Raw genomic sequence first — 22,436 nt, forward strand, 5'->3', positions numbered from 1 at the left:
AAGAGCTAACTAAACCCAAAGCAAAGAGAAGGAAGAAAATAAAGACTAATGGAAACAAATAATAAAGATTAGAGTGGAAATAAATGAAACAGAGAACAGAAAAACAATAGAGAAAATAAACAAAACCATAAGTTGTTTCATTGAAAAGGTCAACAAAATTGACAAACCTTTACCTAGACTGAACAAGGAAAAAAAGAGAGAACTCTCAAGTTACTAAAATCAGGAAAGAAAGAGGGGAAATCGCTACAGACCTTGCAGAAATAAAAAGGATTAAAAGGTAATATTATGGACAATTATATACCAACAAATTAGATAAACTAGATGAAATGGACAGATTGCTAGAAAGACAAACTGCTAAAATCAACTCAAGAAATAGAAAATCTGGATAGATCCCCAACAAGGAAAGAAATTGAATTAGTAATCAAAATGCTTCCCACGAAGACAAGCCCAGGCCCAGAGGGCTTCACTGGTGAATTCTACCAAATATCTAAAGAATAATCATCACCAATACTTCAGAAACTCTTCCAAAAATTAGGAGAAAACACTTCCCAAATCATCCTATCAGGTTAGTATTATTTTGACATCAAACCGGACAAAGGCATCACTAGAAAAGAAAACTACAAACCAATATTCCTTATGAATATAGACAGAAAAAAACTCAGTAAAATATTAGCATAGTGAATCCAGCAGCATATGAAAAAGGCTATACACCATGATCAAGTGGGTTTATTCCTGGAATGCGAGGTTGGTTCAGCATGTGCAAATCAATCAATGTAATATACCATATTAAGAGAAGGGACAAAACACCACATGATCATCTCAATAGATGCACAAAAAGCACTTAACAAAATCCAATCCATATCCATGATAAAAATCCTCAACAAATTGAAATAGAAGGGAATTTACTCCATCTGTTAAAGAGTATCTAAAAAAAACCCATAATATGTTATACTTAATGGAGAAAGACTGAAAGTTTTCACCCTAAGATCAAGAAGAAGACAAAGATGTACCCTGGCACCAATTCTATTTAACATTGTACTGCAGGTTCTAGCCAGTACAACTAGGCGAGAAAAAGAAAAGGCACTGTAGGGGAAGCAAACTTTTACCTCTATCTTTGGGTTTTTCAGCTGGCCTGAGAATTAAATTGCCATAAGACAGATTAATAGGAGAAAAGCACACAAATTTACACAAGTTTTAGGTGACACAGGAGCCTTCACAAGGAAAGAAGAGCTAAAGAAATTGCCAAACCTCTGTGCTTTAACATTGGGTTGAACAAAGCGAGACAATTGTGAAAAAGTAACTAAACAACACAGGAAAGTTAAATGAAAATAGGAATATTTTGACAAGATCTGTTTGTACAGAATTTTCTTAGGGTTTTTTTTCTTCCTTCTTCTCTCTAAAGCCCCCCAGTACATAGTCGTATATTTTTAGTTATGGGTCCTTCTAGTTGTGGCATGTGGGACTCTACCTCAGCATGGCTTGATGAGCAGTGCTAGGTCTGTGCCCAGGGTCCAAACCGGCAAAACTCTGGTTTGCCAAAATGAAGCATGCAAACCTAACCATTGGGTCACGGGGCCAGCCCCCAGAATTTTCTTAGTGTTGACTCCCCATCAAAGAATGTTTCTTTTTTCGTTGTACAGAGAGGGCATCTTTTCACATGGCAGTATTTATCTCCTGTTTTCAGGATGAAAAAGGGAGATTAGAATGTCCTTCTTGCATCTGTTGTTTTTCAAGTGCCTTTAGCTCAAAAGACTCCTTATGTCAAAGTGGTTTTTAGGCTGGCATCTTCTATCACTCTTCAGCATCAAGATCAGAAAGGAAGACGTAAAACTATAAGTGCAGATGACATAATATCAGATGCAGAAAATCCTAAAGAATCTGCAAAATCCATGAAAGTTAATAAATAAGTTTAGCAAGGTTGCAGGACACAAGATCAAAATACAAAAGTCAACTTCTACACACAAACAATGAACAATCTGAAAATGAAAGAAAAATTCCAATAGCATCAAAAAGAATAAAATAGCAGAAATAAATTTAACAAAAGAAGGGCAAAATGTGTCCACTGGCAATTACAAAACATCATTGAAAGAAATTATATAATAAGTAAATAGACAGTAACCCATATTCATGGATTGGAAGACTTAGTTTAAGATAGCTATATTTTCCAAATTGTCTGACAGATTCATTGCAATCCCTATGAAAATCCCAGCTGTCCTTTTGGCAGAAATGGATACACTTTCCTAAAATTCTTGTGTAAATTAAAACAACACAGAATAGCCAAAGCAATCTTGAAAAAGAACAATATTGAAGACGCTTTTCCCAACTTCAAAACTTACTACAAAACTACAATAATCAAGACTATGTAGTAGTGGAAGAAGGATAGATATGTAGATCACCTCAATAGAATTGAGTGTCCAGAAAACAACCCTCACGTTTACAGACAATTAATCCTTGACAAGGGTCTAAAGACATTTTATTGGAGAAAGACAGTGTTTTCAACAAATGGTACTGGGACAACTGGATATTCACACACAAGGCATGAAGTTGGATCCTTCTCACACCACACACACACGCACACACACACACATACACACACACTTAAAAATAGATCATAGACCTAAATATAGGAGTTAAAATGATAAAAACTTTAGAATAAAATGTACCAGTAAATATTTGTGACCTTGGATTAGGGGAAGCCTTCTTAGTTATAATACCCAAAACATAAACAACAAAAGAAAAAGTAGATTATTTTGGACTTCACCAAAATTAAAAACTTGTTCCTCAATAGATATCATCAGAAAGTGAAAAGAAAACTCAATATTTTCAAATCATTTATCTGATGAAGGACTTGAATCTAGAATATATAAATGATACTTAACAACTCAATAAAAAAAAAGACAATTAAAAATGAGCAAAGAATCTGAACAGAGATTTCTGCAAAGAAGTTATACAAATGACCAATAAGCACATGAAAAGATGCTCAAATCATTAGTAAACAGGGAAATGCAAATTAAATCCACAGTGAAATACCACTTTATACCTACTAAGATGACTGTAATCAAAAAGATAGACAGTAACAAGTGCTGGGGAGGAAATGGCTAAATTGATACCCTTACATATTGCTGGTGGGAATGTAAAATGGCACATCAACTTTGGAAAACTCTTTGCCAGCTTCTCAATAAGTTAAACACAAGAGTTATCATATAACCCAGTAATTCCACTTGTAGGTATGTAAACAAAAAAAACTTGTACACCAACATTCATAGTAGCCTTATTCATAATAGACAAAATGTGAGAAGAACATAAATATCCATTAACTGATGAATGGGTAAAGAAAATGTGATACAACCATAAAATGGAGTATTATTCAGCCATAAAAAGGAATGAAGTAGTGATATATGCTACAAGATGGATGAACCATGAAAATATTATGCAAAGTGAAAGAAGCTGGACACAAAAGGACACACGATGTATGATTCCATTTATATAGAACAGGTAAATCCATAGAGACAGAAAGTTGATAAATGGTTGCTAGGGGATAGGGGAAGGTTGGTATGGGAGGTGACTTCTAGTGAGTATGGGGTGACTGTTGGTGGTTGCACGACTTTGTGAATATACTAAAGACCAATGAATGATGAAAATAACAGAATCATAAGACCATTGCATGTCTCATGCTATACTTGTGCATTACACCAAGGTGCCCTGACTAAGGAGCTGGTCCACAGTGGATGCCAGTACTGCTTAAATATTACACAGACCAATGTGGAAGGCATGCCTTATCCAGGCAACCATCAGTTTGCTGCTTCAGGCTCCCTAACCAAAGTAGGAGATGAGAGGAAGAAGCTGCTGTCAGAGCTCTGTAAAATATTGTGCAACCCCTTAACCTATCTACCTTCTTATATGGAAAATATGGGGACAAATGTTTATCAGTCTTAAAAGATAATGAAAAATTATTACAGCATAAGAACTAAGGTTTCTCTTGTTCTCCTTATCTGTGCTTTGGAAAGTAAGAGATGCTCTCAGAAAGGAGACTGCCCGGCAGGCTCCAACTGTTGGAAGAGATCCTGGGAACCTTCCTTTCTTTGTGAACTACCTTACAATTGAGCAAATGTGAACCTAAAGTAAAATACCTTCTCCTAATTATACATGATTTTACATTGAAATTCCACATAACTTTTCATGTGACTAAAGTTAGCTGCTGAAATTGATCTAAGAGCTAACTATTTATGTCCGTGTTCACCCCTTTGGGAAGGTACTAGATCACCATTCATTCAACAGCAGTTCATTCTGTGGGCTACATTTTTCAATGGGGGTGATTTCCTGTGGGTACTCCAACTAATATTACTAAAAGAAGTAACAGAGAGAATAAGCTGTTTACTTTCACTCTTTAGAAAATTAAAATCACACTCAGAAGATCAGTCTTTCTTACCCCAAATAAGCCATCTGTTACTCAATAAACCAATTAATTAAATATATCCATGGGCCAATAAACCTCAGTTCAAGAGCATAATTTCTATCTTTTTCTTCTTCATGAAAAGTCTACTCTATTAATAAATTATTATATGGTAATAAAATATCCTTGCTTCTCACAAAGTAAAAGCTTATGAGTATGTTACAAATTTTTTCTTTATAGTTTATACATATGCAAATGATATGGAATATTAAGGACATGATCAGCTCTCACAAAAGCATTTTTACTGCTGTCAGGGTGCATACAAATCACCTGGGGATCTTGCTAACCTGCAGGATCTGATGCAGAGGTCTCGGGGGTGGGACCCAAGATGCTGCTTTTCTCACAAGCTTCCTGGTGATGCTGATGCTCCCAGTCCAAAGGTCACGCTTTGACAGGCAAGGGTCTAAAATATATTAAGGTTCTACTTTCCTGTTACTCCTAACTAAATATTTATCATATCTTCCCTATGACCCGACAATAGGGAATTTACAAACAATGAAAGATCTCTCAGATTGTAAGAAATATATGACCTTAAACACACACACATATACCCACACACAACACAACACACACACCCTTAACTTTTGCAAATGTCCATACCTTCTCATTATAGGTTCATTCTTTTATAACACTGCTCCCAGAGGGTTGTAATTTTGGAGATAAAGGTTTTCAGGAAACTAATGCATTTCTTGTTGTCAGCACTAAGGCACCTCTGTTTTACAGTGAAATTTGAAAGTATATTGATGGCATTTGTCTTTGCATTTCATAGGAAATAATCACCCAAACACTTGAAGATTTTTACTCCACTCTTGGGAGAAGCAGTGTCTGCCCATTAAAAGAAGCAATGTGAGAGAGTTTTTTTCCACCCACCTTCTTTGGCTATTTCAGCAGCTTTTATTAGAATTCTGATGGCCTGTTTGTATTTTTTATTTTCCAGCATCTTGTCTGAGAGTAATCTGTAAGTCCTCAGGAGACTCTCACAGGCCAACAAGTTGAGAAAGCGGCCTGTCTCATCTTTCCACATCCGCCCATGCGTCAATTGATGGAATACTTCATAATGCTCAGCAGCTTCCAGAAGCTGACCTGAAGAATAAAAGCCATTCATAAATATAACCCACAGGCCAGAACATATTTTCAAAAATTTTGCATACATTATATGTTTTACTATTAAAGGGGGGAAAGCCACAAAATACAGTCAAGGATTTCTAAGAATGAAGAGGATTAAGCTGGGAAAGGAGCTCTCTCCATCTGGACCTCAGATTCAGCACTGATGTTGGATGGACACCTGCTAAACGGACATACTTCGGCTAGTAGAAACTGACCAGGATTATATACGTTTAGAGACAGTCTGAAAATCCAGTAATAATTATTAATAACCATATTAGCTAGCATTTATTTAATATTATGTATGCAACACACCAGCGCTATGAGTTTTATATGCATTCCTCATTTAATCTTCAAAGCAGTCCTATGGAATAGGAATTGTTATGATTCCATTTTACAGAAGAGAACGTGAGCTTAAGCATTTTGCCCAGATTGCATGTCTAGTGGGTGAGTAGATCCAGGAGCCCATGCACTCACCACTATCCTGCACAGCTTTCTCAATAGCCAGCCAGTCCTCACTCTCAAGAAGAATTCAGGTATCTTGAGAAAGGATTTTTTTTTTTTTTTACAAATTTCAAATTCAAATATTATGGAGCTTTAAAATACTTCTCAAAGTTTGACTGAGTTTCCAAGCAGGCACTTCTAGACTCTGTTTAATTTTGAATAATTAAAATGTAACTTAACTGCATTTCTGGATTATATTTTACAATATTGTCCAAAATACATCTTCACAGAGCCAAAACTCTAAATTAGCTCTAAGTCATTTCATTCCTTGAAATATGAGCAAGCACACTGCTGGAAGAGTGGTTTGCAGCTCCATGCTGTGGCTTGTGTTTCACTTGTGAATTGCCTTGTGGAAACGTTCACAATATCCTGTAATGTAAGTACTCTTTTATGGTATTGAAGTTACCTAATTGGAATTAACTGACAAAGCACTTATACCCAGGCATTCCAACAGCAGTGGTTAAGAGTGAGTGCAGACTCCACGCAGACAGTCTGAGTTCCTAGCCCAGCTTTACCCTCTTTGCTGTTTAGCCTCAGGCTAATTACTACCCTCTCTGTACCTGAATTTAATTCTTCTGCAAAATAGGATTATAGTGTAACTATTTAAGGAGTTTTTGTGAGAAATGAATTAATACACGTTCAATGTCTGATACGGACTAGGTGCTCAATAAACATAGCTACTGTTATCAGTTGGCGTAGTGATAATATTTTTCAAAAGTCCAACAGGCCAATTGAAACATAGCCACAAATTTGGGTTTTTAAAAATTGAAGTATAACTTACTCTTTCTGCAGAAAACCCATAATTGAGTCCTTATAACAGTATTATCATGACTGATTAAATTAACCTATGCAGGTCGTATCACACTCAATGTATTTCCTCAAGTAGGTTTCACTGGATATTACAGGATATTGTAGCCGCTGCCATGACTACTGCATATAATTTCCCACTATTTTTGCATTGAATTTATCAAAATTAGTATTAAAGTTTTAAAGAACACACACATAAACAAGGATAGTATTCACAAAGAAACACAACAAACAGAGGTGGATAATCAGCAAATCATCTGTACAAAAGCTCAGTAAAGGCACGGCCAGTCTATGCCCTTGCTGCTCCGTGCAGGAGCGCCTAGCAGCCAAGACACACAGCGAGGGGAATGCGTACTGCAGAGATATTTATAACCTTGTACTATGAAATTTCACATGATAGAAGACTACAAAGCCATAAATATGATGTTAGACGTTATAGAAGAATATTTCATTACAGGGACAGGTGTTTACGATAAGCAAAAATACTGGAAAGCATCAGAAAACATTTACAAAGCATTAACAGCGTTATTTGGGTGACGGATGGTTTCCTTTCTGCTCTTCTTTTTTCTTTCTGATGATTAGCATTTTCTAACATTTCTATCATCAAAATATGTACATGTTTAAATAAGAAATACAAAATAGAAACTATTTTTAAAATAGCGTTCAATCCTTTTTCATTTTGATACAAATACTCCAGGTTGAAGTTCACTGCTCTAATCTATCTTTACACTTAACTGACAATTTTTCTCCAACCTGCCACAAAAGCAGGCATACTTTTTCATTCCTCTCCTGTAGCACCTCTCACTAAAAACATCTTTCTCCAAATACCCATGACCCCCGTTTTTTTAAAACTTGAATGAGCGTTGCCATATATGCGCGTTATGTTTCCTCTGTTAACTATATTTCTACCTGTAAAGTGCAGCTCTGTGTCCCTGGAAAGATGTATACGAGTTCCTTTTTTTCCTCTCCAGTATCCATCTATTCATAAAGTACAGATACATATTTCTCTTTGGTCATGTGAGTAGGGAAAGGTAGATATAGGGAACTGTGAGTAAACCAGATAGTTCCAGAAAAAATTGGGACTGTAAGGAGGCTAGGAAGGACCTAACAGCCCATCTGTGGTCACATACAGTAACCAGATGGAAAGAGAGTCCAGAGGTGTGTTATAAAATAACAGATTCACTAAAAATTCCAGGAGGAGAGCCAGGAGACGAAGCTCTGGATAACCGAACAAATTACAATGAGATGCAAGTGAGGCATAATGAGGTAAATAGAATATGAGAACCGATAGCCATGTCCAAGATTTGATCCACATGGAAGCAGAAAGAGGAGGTGGGGGAGGGGCGAAAGTGGGGAAAGGAGAAGTGGAAGAAATGGGGAGAGAGATGAAGGAAGGGAAGAATGGAAAAGGTGGGGACTGTGTTTTGGTGTTTTATATAAACCAGTCCTCTCTCCGTGTTATTGATGCCATTCGGCATCCTGGACAGGCTGTGTAAGCAGGGATAAAGTAAGGGAGGTTCTGGGGACATCGGTTTCAGTTGGCTACTATGGAAGAAGGCCTTGGAATGATTGAGAAATAGTCTTTTCAGTTGAATTTGATTTTTTCTAGAGCTTTAGGGTCTGGCATCAGTGCATCACTGAGCTCATGATTATTGGCCAAGGTTCAGCTCTCAGAAGGGTCTCCTTGAGGTCTCTGATGAGGAAGGTGCCTGGTCCAAAATGCTCAAGTAAAAGAACAGAGCACTATTCTTTCCTGAATGCCTACTGGGTACAGTCAAAATGGAAGGTTTTTTCCCCTGTACATTATCTTATTTAACCTTCCAAAAACTGATGAAGTAAATACGATTATTACTCTTGCAGTAAAGATGAAACTGATTAAATGACTCAAATAGCCAAAAAGCAATGTTTGGGATTTAAACCCAGGATCACCAAAAACCCACACCACTTGGTTCCACCACATCAGGTACGAGTCAATGAACCAAGAGTCAGGAGTCTCAGGTGGAGTAAATCTCTCAAGCGAAGAACAACGTTTGAGTTATGTGATTTCCAGTCTCCTCCAGTCTATAATTCTGTGACTCTACTCAGGCGATCACTGGTACCCTCTAACATAAGGCACAGATATTAACTCCTGATGTGCTTCTCATCGGTCTTTCTGCAGGGATTTGAGGTATAGCCAGCTATGCAGCCTGCATCTAAATTCCCCACTTTAATCTAAAGGATGCAATGACATCTGTGGGAGCACCTGGAATTTCTCAGGTGCCCCAGATTCAGTCATCAGTGGCCACATCCAGCTATTCACGGTTTCACTTCCCCTTCCTTAACCATTTTGCCACAGATGGTCGCTGAGAATTCTCATCAGCACTATTTTAAAGCACAGTGCCTACACAGAGGAAGTGGAGTTTTCCAATCCTTCTCAGAGATCTAGCTATAATTTCTAAAGGCTGGTCAGAATTTGAAAGTACACATTATAATATAGAGTAATATTTTATTTAAAAATATTAAAATATATGTCTATAGTATGAAGGGAGCATAGAAATTTAACTATGCAAGTGTTTCCCTTTAAGCATGATTAACAGTGATACGATTTCCATCCAATTTATGTTTCTAACTATGAATAGGATTTTAAAGATTTTCTCACTTTCTGACTACAGGCTCTAATGTTAAGACTAGATATTTATTAAGATATAATGCATCCTGTTTTTATCTAAAATTTTAAAATTTAATATACATGAGAGAAATACTGTAAAAAGTCGTCAATATAGTGATCATTTTGACAAAGTGAAATGTAAACATAAATGAAGATCATGAACCGGTTTTTCAAATTTGGCTCATAGCATCCCTTTATAACTTCTTCAAAGTGTTCACATGTGTCTACCTTTAGTTACCCATAGACCCAGGTGAGATTTCCAGATCCCAGCATCAATCTTGTTGAAGGACAAGTGTCTACATAACTGCCCCCACTGGAATTATCAAGTGCTAAGATTATTTTCCATTGAGGAAGAGGGCAGAAAGAAGAACAGTTACACCAAGCTGTCACGAAAATAAAAGTTAACTGAAAACAGGACAGAAAAGAGAAGGCCTCGGGAATATTCATGAATGTGAAAGGTCCCCTGAGGAGACATGAGCATTACCATGTTGTACCAGGAATTACGGCCAATCTTCATCATCACTGTGAGTAACAAGGTCACAGGAGGAACCATGATAAGGAGGACATACTAACTATTGCTCAACTAAGTGCCTGGAAAGCATGGTTCTCTGCCAAGTAAAAATCCAGAGACTCCACTAATATTGCAAATGAATCAGGGAAGCAAACGAAGTCAAATGTTTTGTTGGCGGGGCTAGAGATGACCCTCCAGCAACACTATCAGTGATCAATTTATCTCAGTAACATGAGGTAGTATCAGAAAACGCATCTTAGGAGACATGCTGTGATCCACTGAGCAAAACAAGAGTATCCAGGTCTGGATAGAAGTAGCCTAAGCCTCAGTTTTTCATTTTTTTCTTAACAATTATGTAACATCTACATAAACAATAAGGAGGGTGGTATGCATTTGTAGTTTTTCACCTAAAGCAAAGTGCGCTCTTAAAATAGAACTACTCCCAAGGAGTTTCACTTTACCTAAAGCCCACACAAACAAGAAATACATCCATTTATTTTCAAATACAAACAAAACTCAAACAATATTGTAAACTGCAAAATGCTTGCTAGATGTCAAGACAAACTCTATGCAGAGAAAATAAGATTTTATATATTTGGGTATTACCCAAATTGTTGCTTACCCCTCTCCCCTGCACGACATCTCTGAAAGTTTATAGATATTTGTTGTATCACAGCAGATGTCTAGAACAAATATTAAGCAAAGGAGAATGTATATGATCTCTCCCATTTTAGTTTTTTTTTAAAGTAGGAAGATTGACTAGATATTAACACAAATGGGTTTAAATGTGAAGCTGCCATAAAAGCAGGAACATAAATGTAATTCTCCCAGCCGCTATTTTGATGCACATTTTTGATTCCATGAATATTTTATGAAATGGCCCAAACTAAAGCCATATAACATTCCTGCATTACTGATGCTTGCGCCCGTAAGCTACGAACATTAGAGGCATGATTGAGTGCATTAAAATGAACTCATTCAGCAGTGCATTGATTACTCGAAGGGGGAGGGAAAAGAAAAAAGAAAAAAAAAAGAAGTTGCTCCACGTAAGAAAGCAGCACACAAATCTAAAGTTTGCAATGTAATCAGGGCAAAAGAAAGTTTGAATAAAATAATATTTTATAAGTAAAGTGTGACTCTGTCTAGACCTGACACTAATTAGGCAAGGTGTTAATTATGTCCAAAGATGGCTCCTGGTATCGTTCACGTAATTTAAAATGTCACAGTCTCTAAGATGCACAGGCCGGCCTGCTTTAGCTCTATGCATCAGCAATTCTGAAATTAGCTAATTATTTCCTTTTCTATCAACTTGTGCATTTGCCAGTAAAAATAATGCCACAGAAACAATTGCATGAAAATAATTTGACGGGTCCATAAGGATTATTCCTTCAGCAGCACTGGCATACGTCTTAAGCACATGTAGTTCTAAATTGCGCACATTTGTTGAGGAATTTAGCAAAATAATCCACTTTAGTTTAAAACAACAACCTAAAGGAACAATAAAGCTTTATGCATATTATGTTGTATTTTAATGTGGAGCTACTGGACATCTTCAGCATTAAGTTGCTATTCCATACAATGTAGACATAAAATCTGCTAGAAGCAATATTGGACAGGAGCAAAAAGAGAAAAATGTTACTGAGCATTTGTAAAAACAAAAGACATTGCTTTCCATTTCAGTTTCACTGCATGAACAATTTATATTATCTTTAGGTTTTTACATTCAATTATGATAATTATAACAGCACTAAACGTGCTGAAATAGTTAAGGGCTTGTCAGACTTCCCAATGGAAACTATCAGTTTCAAAGGTTTAACTCGAGAGGAGATTTTTTTCTGTACTATAACCCACTGCACACCATTGTAAAATGGAATGCTGGAAAACAGAGATTTTGTTCTGTAACTCAATAGCATCCCTAATTAACCGGGAAGAAAACGTGCCCATAACTTTTCAGTAGGTCTTTTGGGATACAGAGAAGAAACTTAAGATGCTACTTAAAAAATAGAATCTTTTCTTTATCATTTTGAGCAAAGATTTCAGATGGATATTATAGGAATGCTACTACAACCCCGTTAATTGTGTTGGTCACTAAACTGGACAATGAAAAGGATTCCAGGAAAATAGGTGTGAAAGAAACTCACCAAAGACTTTACTACTGATATTAGCAATACTAGAAATTAATTTACTTTTTTTGGTGAGGAAGATTGGCCCTGAGCTAACATCTGTGCCAATCTTCCTCTATTTTGTATGCGGGACGCTGCCACAGCATGGCTTGATGAGCAGTGCATAGGTCTGTGCTTGGGATCCAAACCTGCAAACCCCAGGCCACTAAAGTGGAGCATGTGAACTTAACCACCACACCACTGGGCCAGCCCAGAAAGTTAATTTTTAACATCCAGAAGATTTGCCTGGATCTCTAAAATATTCTGGAGGAACTGTTATTTATTGTTGTTTTTTGTGATTTTGGATAGCTGAATTGTGGTCAGCAATTGAAACAGTGTACAAGCTTGACTGTTCCATGTCATAACAAACCTCAGACAGTTGGTTTCTAAGCGTTGTAATTTCTAAGGATTAAGCATCAGGCAGCTTTGCTCTTAAATGTTCATAATTGGAAGTATTGAAATTACTCAGTTCTTAAAAATGTGAAATGCTTGTATAATGTATAAACAATAGGAAATTAATACCAGCCATTATAAACCTTGTAGAGCTTATAGAGTTTACTATTTTCCTCATGTAATAAATTGCTTTGCTTTAATGGTTTCCATCTCACTTTAAAATACTAAGTAAAAAGTGTTGACAAGCATAAAAGTCTGAGAAGAAATAAAGTCGATATTGACATTAGATCAACTAATGAATTATATTGCTCTAGACTTAATCAATAATGTAATTCTTGCTTGAATTATATATTACTCATGATTTTAAATAAACCACATTCTGATTATGTGTATATGTTTATATGAGCAAGGAGAAAGGTGTGGAAGCATATAGTATACCGAAGTATCAGTATTGATTAACTCACAGAAGATGGAGGTGAGCGAGGAGAGTATTAACATTTCCCCTTAATTATACATCACTATACATCATGATACAATGTTACACATCATTGTTTTGATTGACAATTAGCATATGCTAGTTAGGATATCACAAAAACCTGACCAACTGAAAATAGTTTATCTGGGTGAGTATGGAGGGAGAAAAATAACGTTAGTTAAGCACTTATCATGTGCCTAGCACAATGCTAGCTACTATATATATATATATATACATATACATATACATATATATATATATACATATACATATACATATACATATATATATATATATATATATACATGTTAGCATCTGCATTTTAGAGATGAGGAAAATCAGCCTGGGGGGTTCTCTTGCCTAAATTGACATACCAAGTAGGTGGCAGAGCCGATGCCCAAAGCTCATGGTGCCTTTTCTTCCTCAAGGTGACCCCATTTTAGAATTTGTGTCCAGTGTTTGACTTAAAGCAGAGACTAAGGTTTGAACCTCAACACCATGATACAATCGGATGATTCGCATCCTTTCTTTAAGGGCTCTGGAACAGAGATAACAAAGCCAACCTTGGAGTGTGTTTGCAAGGGGCATTAAATCAGCTGTGTTGGCACCAGGTATGGTGTCTGGCACTTTGCAGACATTCAGTAACTTTTCATGCTGTGTTATCTCATTTTTTTCCAGGTTTGCCATTTAGAGTGAACCTGGATGAGCCTATTATATGGAATGCTTTGAAACCTAAATGTTATGGAGCAGTGTCCCTTATTCAGATGAGGAGCCATTTAAGGCACTAGCTGGAAACAGTACACTTCATCCAACACCCCTTTCCCTCTTGGTCAGTGGCGCCTCAGAAGACATATTTCTGGGGCAGCCCCTCTTCTCAGGTAGTCGGAGGAAATCCTGCCTCTAGAACAGTTTATCCAGTGTGGAAAGAACTATAGGCTCAGGGCAGCTGTTCAAGACCTCGCAAAGCTTTGAAAAAGAAAAACCTGCTGCAGAGCAGGCACCTCTGAATGAAGCTTCCTCTCTGTGCTACTCGTTAAGCAGTAAATAATTAAAACACCCTGAAAAAGACAGGTAAAATACAAGCAGCCATGTCAGTAACACAGACATGAAAGAGAAGGGGAAGAAAATGAATTTAAAAAAAAAGGCAATGAAATAATTCATTTGAAGCTCTAATAAAGTTTCATTTGCAGTCTTGTTTAAAGATATATCAGACTTTAGGGATGTAACCTAATTACATTTTTATTCTAAGTTCCATTCAAAGATCTTGGACTTTGATTCTTTAACATAGATCAAACATGGAATAATTTTCTTGTGGCTATCAATACTTAAAAAGGATCTCTTCATTAAATACTATAAGGTCTTATGAACATGTACACAGAGTAGATGGAGAATAAACTGACATGCCCCAAAAAGTGACAATTAATTTATATAGAAATAGTGGTGCAAATTCACTTAACTTCTGGAAAAAAGCTTTCCAACTATTAAATTCACTTTTATTCAAACATAAAGTGACTCAGTTTCTAATACGGATCTAGTCAGATACACCTTAGAAAATGTATATTAGTACCCACTTTCTAAATCCATTCTTGGAATTTACTCTGAAAATGAAGCGCTGGAAGTAGGAAGCCTTGCAATCATGCAGAGATTAAAGAGGAGATGCTTTCAACAGGCCTGCAGTCAGCCTGGCAGCCTCAGTGACGGGTGGGGAGCGGGTATGTTAGAATCGTCAATGTTCATACTTAGACACTTCTTTTTTTTACATTTATTGAGGTCATAATAGTTTATTACATTGTGAAATTTCTGTTGTACATTATTATTTGTCAGTCACCATATATATTTGCCCTTTTACACCTTATGCCCACTCTCTAACCGCCTTCCCCTCTGGTAACCGCTAATCTGTTCCCTCTGTCCATGTATTTGTTTATCTTCCACATATGAGTGAAATCATAGGGTGTTTGTCTTTCTCTGTCTGGTTTATTTTGCCTAACATAATACCCTCCAGTTCCCTCCATGTTCTTGCAAATGGGATGATTTTTTTTATGGCTGAGTGGTATTCCATTGTATATATATATATATACACTACATCTTTATCCATTCATCAGTTGATAGGCACTTGGGTTGCTTCCATGTCTTGGCTATTCTGAATAATGCTGCAATGAACACAGGGGTGCATAAGTCTCTTTGGATTGTTGATTTCAAGTTCTTTGGATAAATAGCCAGTAGTGGGATAGCTGGGTCATATGGTATTTCTATTCTTAATTTTTTGAGAAATCTCCATGCTGTTTTCCATAGTGGCTGCACCAGTTTGCATTCCCACCAGCAGTGTCTGAGGGTTCCCTTTTCTCCACATCCTCTCCAACATTTGTTGGTTTTTTGCTTAGGCACTTTTTGGATTGGCTCTATTTCATACTGTTACTAGGAAATCTGAATGGAATAATGGTTTGCTCTTCCAGAGAATCTTTTTGGAAAAGTTTCCTCCAAAGGGACTTTTAAGATACAAACTTAGAAGCAGTTTAAAAGGGAGGAGGGGACAAAACATAGGAATTATTTTTTAGCTATTAACAGGAAACAAATGCTCCCAATGACCTTATGGGGTTGTACTAGAGGTGCCAGTAGGCAGGGAAAGCACACCAGGACCTAAAGCGCCCAGCAGGAAAGCCTGCAGAGAGTTTTGGTCATGATTCAGCAGCAACACTGGGAGGTTTTGCTGGAGGTTTTTTTGTTTGATTATCCCCCCCTCAAAATATTGACAGTGACAGTGCCCATCGGTGAATCTATGTTCAAGGATAAACACTGAAGGAGTTGCCCTTTGTTGATTCAAGGGCTGCTTTCTCTTACTGAGTTCTGTTTGTAAAGGAGGCTTCACTGTTACAGATTTTAAAATATGATAGCAATTTAAATAGAAAATAAGAGTCATTTAAAACCAAAAATAACCATATTATGCATGTCAAAGTCTATTAATAGCAAATAACAAAGACGTTATTGTCTCATCACTGTTTGGTGCATGAATAAAATACTAGGTTTATAAAGACAGAAGAAAATTTCCATGTTCACTAAATTTAGGGTGACGGATCCACCCGGGTTTCCCCGGGACTTCTCTGGTCCAAACATCAAAAGTCCTGGCAACGCCCTCAGTCCCAGGACACTGGTGTGATTAGTCACCCTAACACCGACCCAAAATACAAAAGAATTTTGAAAATATAATTAAATAAAACATGAAAGTGATATTTAGCAAAAGTATAATGCAATATACATTTTACTTATTTTAAAGGCAAAATTATTCTATCAGCATGAATGAAAAATCTTAAAAATGACTAACACTGGCCTCATCAATCAATCAAAATGATTTTATTTTGGTCAAGAATCATTCTCCTCCTTTTCTATATCGATGCATAATTCTCAAAGAGTTGTAAAGAGATTAATATAATTTTTCTGCTTATCTAAATTATTTTATTAGAACTTTCCATATCACTTGTTTTCACAACAACATTTTAAAAGGCTGCACAATATTTTGGGGGTGTAATGTAAACTTTAATCATCTGTCTAGTGCTTAGATATTTAGATTATTTCTCCATTATAAATGATGTTTCGATTAATACCTTCATATATTTTTCTATGTTGTAAAAATTTTTTAGATTCTAGAAGTGAAATTAATAGATAAAGGTGTATGGAAAATTTTATGGTTGCGATGTATTGCCATATTATTTTTCAAAATCATTTAAATGATTCACATGATCACCAGCAATACACATAAGTATTACTTTAACGAATCATGATTGCTTTTTTGGTATGTTTTAAGAAGAGTTAAATGGCATTTTACAATTATTCAAATTAATTTTTAGAGAAGTTCGTTATTTTCCTACATATTCAGTAACATATCGTATTTCCTCTTTGGTAAATTGTCTTTTTCCATTAAATTATAGTCGTATTAACATTTTTCTTGTCAATTGGCAGATATTTTACACAGAATACAGCTACTAATTATTTGTTGTATATGCTGCATATAAAATTATGTTTTCTCCTTTCTCTGACCCCTTGCCATGTATCCGAATACCGATGCTGTCACTTCTGCTGTGTTATCTGGAAGTCCTCCTTCCTTTCCATCCGTTCAGGTAACAGACCAGCCCACTCTCCTTACCAGTCTCAAACCCTCCTAAATCCTCCCCTGATTCCAGTTCCTCCTGTTCTAGGTCATCCCACCAACAGTTACTGAACATCCTAATTCACACAAGGATTTCAACACATGATGGAAAGGCTTGTTATACAGCCACCCAAACTTGCCTCTCCTCACTCACTCAGTTCACTAAGCATTTTCTATTCCATTTTGCTCTCCATATTTGAAAGGCGCTCTATACTGTATTAGCCTTCATGGATTTGGTTTTCTTAGAGAATCATCCCATCCTTCATACACATAATCTGGATAGGCTAAAATGGCAGTGGAGATTAAGTCATGAGGGGGCCATGTCACTAGTAACCACTGATGGAATGGGATCCTCACTGAACACTACATGGGAATCTTGGGTAGGTTAGGGCTGGGGAAAGGACCACGAAGGCAAATGGTTGGACAAATTGACAAATGACAGAGGACATAAAGGAGATACAATGTTTTTATTCATAATTTTATCAGGGCCGGTTTTATTTCAGAAGCCTTTTTAAATAATAATTTTAATAAGAATAAAACAAGGAAAAATAAACCCAGAAGGTCAACTTTGTGAAGTCTCTGCTGGGCAAATCTTTGTATAGGGAGGCAGTGTCAGGTAGTGGGAAGAACACTGAACATAAGATCTGAATACAGATCCTACCTTGGCTCTGACATGCTTTATTTGTCATTTAACCTCTCAAAATCTATTTTCTGCAAATCTGAAATGGAGAATAACATCACCTACATCATGCATGAGAAAAAGTACTTCATATATATATATATATGTAATATAGCTTTCTGTGTGTGACTGCCATTATGTACATTGCAGATAAGTTTGATTTGTCCTAAATCTGTCTAAATGTTACTGTTAAATCAGTCTGAAGAACCACACACCTATAGAGACAGTTTGTGTGTATTTGTGTTGAGTATGACATAGAGAGGACAAAGGGAGCTGACGGATATGGAGCACTGGATCAATCTCTTGTACCTGCTACTAATAGACTATGTGGCCATGGCACAATTGTTTAATTACTCTGTTTCAGCTTCCTCATCTAGTAAATTAGGGTCTGGACTAGATGACTTCTAAGATCCAATACGGCTCTGAAATTCATTCATCTAAAAGAACTGAACAACTTAATTTCCCAACCCAACTTTAAACAATTGAGGACTGTTTCACAATTTACTAAATCCATATCCACCTGTTATCCCATAGAAAGGAGTTTTTCCTGACTCTTACTGCCACCCTTACAGCATCTCTTCTTGAACACCAACTTTTAGGAATCATGAACACTTCCAAAAACTTAATCATCAGAGAATGATTCTTCTCTTCTTCTATTCACCCCCAAACCACTACTCTTCAAAGTAGTACCTCATTTCTATGCAGGAGTCCAGCATCCAAGTGGAACAACAGGGACAGGCATAAAAAGCCTTCAAGCTCTTGAGACCAAGAGAATAGGTACCTACTAAGTACCTCCTGCACACACAAAAGTGATCCTACCACTTGGAAAGGAACAGGGAAGTTATTAATGGAGGAAGGCCTCCCCTCTCCATATATGCTTAAAGTTCTGAATGAAAAGAAACAAAAATCCTCAACAAAACTGGAGAAGGTGGTCTTTGATTTTTAAACAAACACAGCCCAAGAAGAAAACTTTAAAAAGAAGTTTCCTTAAATTGCTTAGTGGTAGCTTTGCATCCTCTATGTAGACCTATAGGGAGATCTTGGAGGGCATCACCAGCGCAGCAGAAGATGAGAGGACTGAGAGAGAAGGTCGGGAGCTCAAAGGAAGAATGAGATGAGATGAAGAGAGACGTAAGGGGAAATAAGAGCAGGGGCACCAAGTTAGGGGAGTTGAGCTGGTTCACCAACACAGGCCTTCTGTATCCTGTTGCTCCTGGCTTCCTGTGCTGGCCTCACTGAGCACTTTCTCCACTTGAACTGGGGATTCACTGGAATTGCTGCTTGTCGACCTGATACTGAGCTTTAATAGCATTATAACTCTTCGCAGCCTACTTTAAGTGATACCCACACCCTGGGAGGGAGAAGAGACAAGAAAAGAGAAGGCAGCATTGACACAGGCCTATACACTAAGCAGAACACCAGGCACTTCACTCATCTCATTTAATCCTCAAAATAATTCTCTGTAGAGCTAGAATTGATTTTTTTTTTAATAATGAAGAGTGGTACAAAGAGGTTAATATTAGGCTCCATCTCTGCTTTTCATAAACTGACATTTTTCTTTCCCTTATAAGTGAAGAAGTTGAAGAGTTTTTAAGTTTCCAACGCCCTCATGTTAGAGACAAGGAAAGCAAGATCCACAAAGATTAAATAACTCACCTAGATTCACATAGTTAACTAGCAAACGGCAGTGTCAAAGAAAATCTAAATTTATTGCCCAATCTGATAGTTTCTCCTCTTGTAGACTTCACCTGTAGCCTTATGCTCAAATGCCATGTGTGTTAGGTTAAGTATCTAGACCAAGATAGCCATTCAACGTCTATCAACTGTCACCAATTTAACTCCCGTGTATGAATTTGCAAGTTTCCAGTTTATATCTTTATTGAAAGCTTTTGTCCCACATTTCTAATATGCCCGTACATTTGGGCATTATCTGAAAACCAATCAATAATTAACATTTCTCCCCACTTTTCTACTTCATTAATAATGTGATTGGATCTATAATAGTTCTTTGATCTTAACAATTATTTCTTACCAATGGTAAAACTCTGCTCTCCTTTTCAATATTTTTTTAATTCAATGACATTTTTAAAATTAGCTAGTTTTTCTAGCAATTAAAAAATAAAACATGCACAGGTAACCAATTCTAACAGTGCAAAAGGGCGTATAATGCAAAATACGTCTCCCATCATTCCACATCACCAGTGCCCTTCTCCAGAGGCTGCCTCAGTTGAGATTTTGTGTATTTGATGGGTTTTAAATCCTCTCAACGGCACTTACATTTCTATTAATTTTTAATAAAATGAAAGAGAAAATAAAATACCACACTAAAAACTGATATATCTTTTGCATTTCTTTTAGTTATTAAAGCTGTTTTTCTAACAAACTGGCGTGTGTTATTCCATGACAAATAAGAAATTACCATGAAATTTCTATTAATTTTGATAGTGACATCTTTGGTGATATTAAAATCTTCGATATTATTGTATTTTAACCTTTTTTTTTTGAGAACTGAATACTGTGATGATAAAACTTCATTTCAAATGAGGAAGAATAAAAATATCTGCCAGAAGAAGTCACATTTATAATGAAATATAGAATAAGGTAAAAAGTCAAAACTCTAGGAAAAGATTATTTCTATGAGATATTAAGGAGTTTTTAGAAATTTCTTTACACTATTTTAGATAGTATTCAATTGATCACCACCCACGATAAATGTTTTATCTGTCAGAGTTTGAAATAGAGGAACATTACATTCTTCATATCACTCCACTATTATTATATTCTCTTTTTTTTTTGGTGCTGAAATAACATCTTTTTTTAGTTGGGAAAATGACTGACACCATATTGAATATTGTATTAGTTTCCCGGGGCTGCCATAACAAAGTACCTCAAACTGGGCGGCTTAAACAACAGAATTCATTCTCTCACAGCTCTGGAGGCTGAAAGTCTGAAGTCAAGTTGTCAGCAGGGTGGGTTCCTTAGGCTGCAAGGGAGAATCTGTTCAGTGCCTCCCTCCTAGTTTTTGGTAGCTTCAGGCTTTCCTTGGCCTGTGGATGGTGTTTTCCCTATGTCTTTACATCGTCTTCCCTTGGTACATGTCTATCTCTGTGCCCAAATTTCCTCTTTTTATAAAGACACCAGTCATACAGGATTAGGGCCCACCCAAAGGACCTTATCTTATCTTGATCATCTGCAAAAACCCTGTTTCCAAATAAGGTCACACTTACAGGTACTGGAGGTTAAGAATTCAACATCTTTTTGGAGTCTCCAATTAAACCCATAACAAATATGGTTGAAAATTTTCTCTCAAATGAGAAAACAAAAAGTACCAGCAATGTATACAACAGGTGTCCTGTCTTAGTAGTGTAGTTACTAGGAACTGTTAGTAACGACTCTGGAGAAGCAAAGCAAGGCAAAGCAGGGCACCATGTGTGACTCCATAAGGAGAGGCTACAGGCAGGATGTAAAAAGGCTTGCCCACCAACCAAAGAGACAACTAGAATCACAGACACAGTTAGAAGCGAGGTGCATGTGGGAGCTCAAACCCATGGTAAATCTGAGGTCAAAGCAGAGAGAGGAGACAGGGCAGAAGGATCAGGCCATATATGAGGCCAATCCTAAGAGGTTTCATTGCAGGAGGCCTTCCTTTGAAAGAATAAGAGCTGGCCCTTCCAGCTGTGCCTCCAATTACCCTAATGTCCAGACTGATGCACACAGGAAATGACATTCCCTGCAGACATAAAGTGCTTGGGCTTTGTGGAATATAATCAGTCACTGGGAAAGCTGACACAAGACAAGGGGTTTGCTCCAGGAGCCAGAAAGTTCTTTGGTTAATGCACACTTTGATTTCCCCAGGCCAATAGCAATGGAGTTCAGCTCACATAGCAGCGTTGGGAGGTCTCAGTTAACTACTAAAAGGCCCATTGGAAGAAGAGTCCAGTGAAGGATGGGGTCTCATGGTCTGGCAGATGATGGATTCACAATTATAAGTGTACATAGAGAGATACAGAAGGGAAAGAGAGAAGAAAATCAGATTGAGGATGGCAATGACACAAAGGGTCTCAAAAGTTTACTAGTCAAACTTTGGGATGGATGGATGGAGCAGAGCCAGGAATTCTACCCTACACTGTGTTGAGGCCCAATTGTGTATCCCAATCCACTCTACAATGTGCTGCTGATAGTTTGTACAAGTATAAACAACCAAAGTTTTCGATGGTTTACTTTTTTAATGTATAATGTTGAACTGTCATTATCCATTTTAAAGAGTCTTACTCATTTGAATTCCAATGTGCTTTGTAGGTGGGAGAGAAAAGCTGTAGAATTACAGGTAGCACATAAACCTCAGCCTGTTTTACTTTGACCAGAGCCCATAATTGGTGGTGGTATTTACTACTCATGCTTTGAGGGAGGAGGGTGTGTTTAAATCTCAGTATTCTCACAGGAGTGTTGTCTAAGTCAATGTTAATAACCACATTTGTTCTGGGAGAGAGAAGGATGAGAACTGCTACTATTGGTATAGCATCAAGGCCCTGAGTTTGGGGAAGCTGGGAGATAAAAATC

The 22,436-nt window shown here is 37.0% G+C and overlaps 1 protein-coding gene across 5 annotated transcripts in view; it reads right to left on the bottom strand.

Moving 5' to 3' along the window:
• Positions 1-22,436, bottom strand: part of TTC29 (tetratricopeptide repeat domain 29) — a 205,360-nt gene that overhangs the window by 130,986 nt on the left and 51,938 nt on the right. For all 5 annotated transcript variants that reach the window (XM_046657079.1, XM_046657083.1, XM_046657080.1 and 2 more), the window contains one exon: positions 5,324-5,536. In XM_046657079.1, coding sequence (XP_046513035.1) covers positions 5,324-5,536 — 213 coding nt within the window. The remainder of the gene's footprint in view (positions 1-5,323; positions 5,537-22,436) is intronic.

The sequence above is a fragment of the Equus quagga genome, chromosome 3 (genome assembly GCF_021613505.1).
Source record: "Equus quagga isolate Etosha38 chromosome 3, UCLA_HA_Equagga_1.0, whole genome shotgun sequence".
NCBI lineage: Eukaryota > Metazoa > Chordata > Mammalia > Perissodactyla > Equidae > Equus > Equus quagga.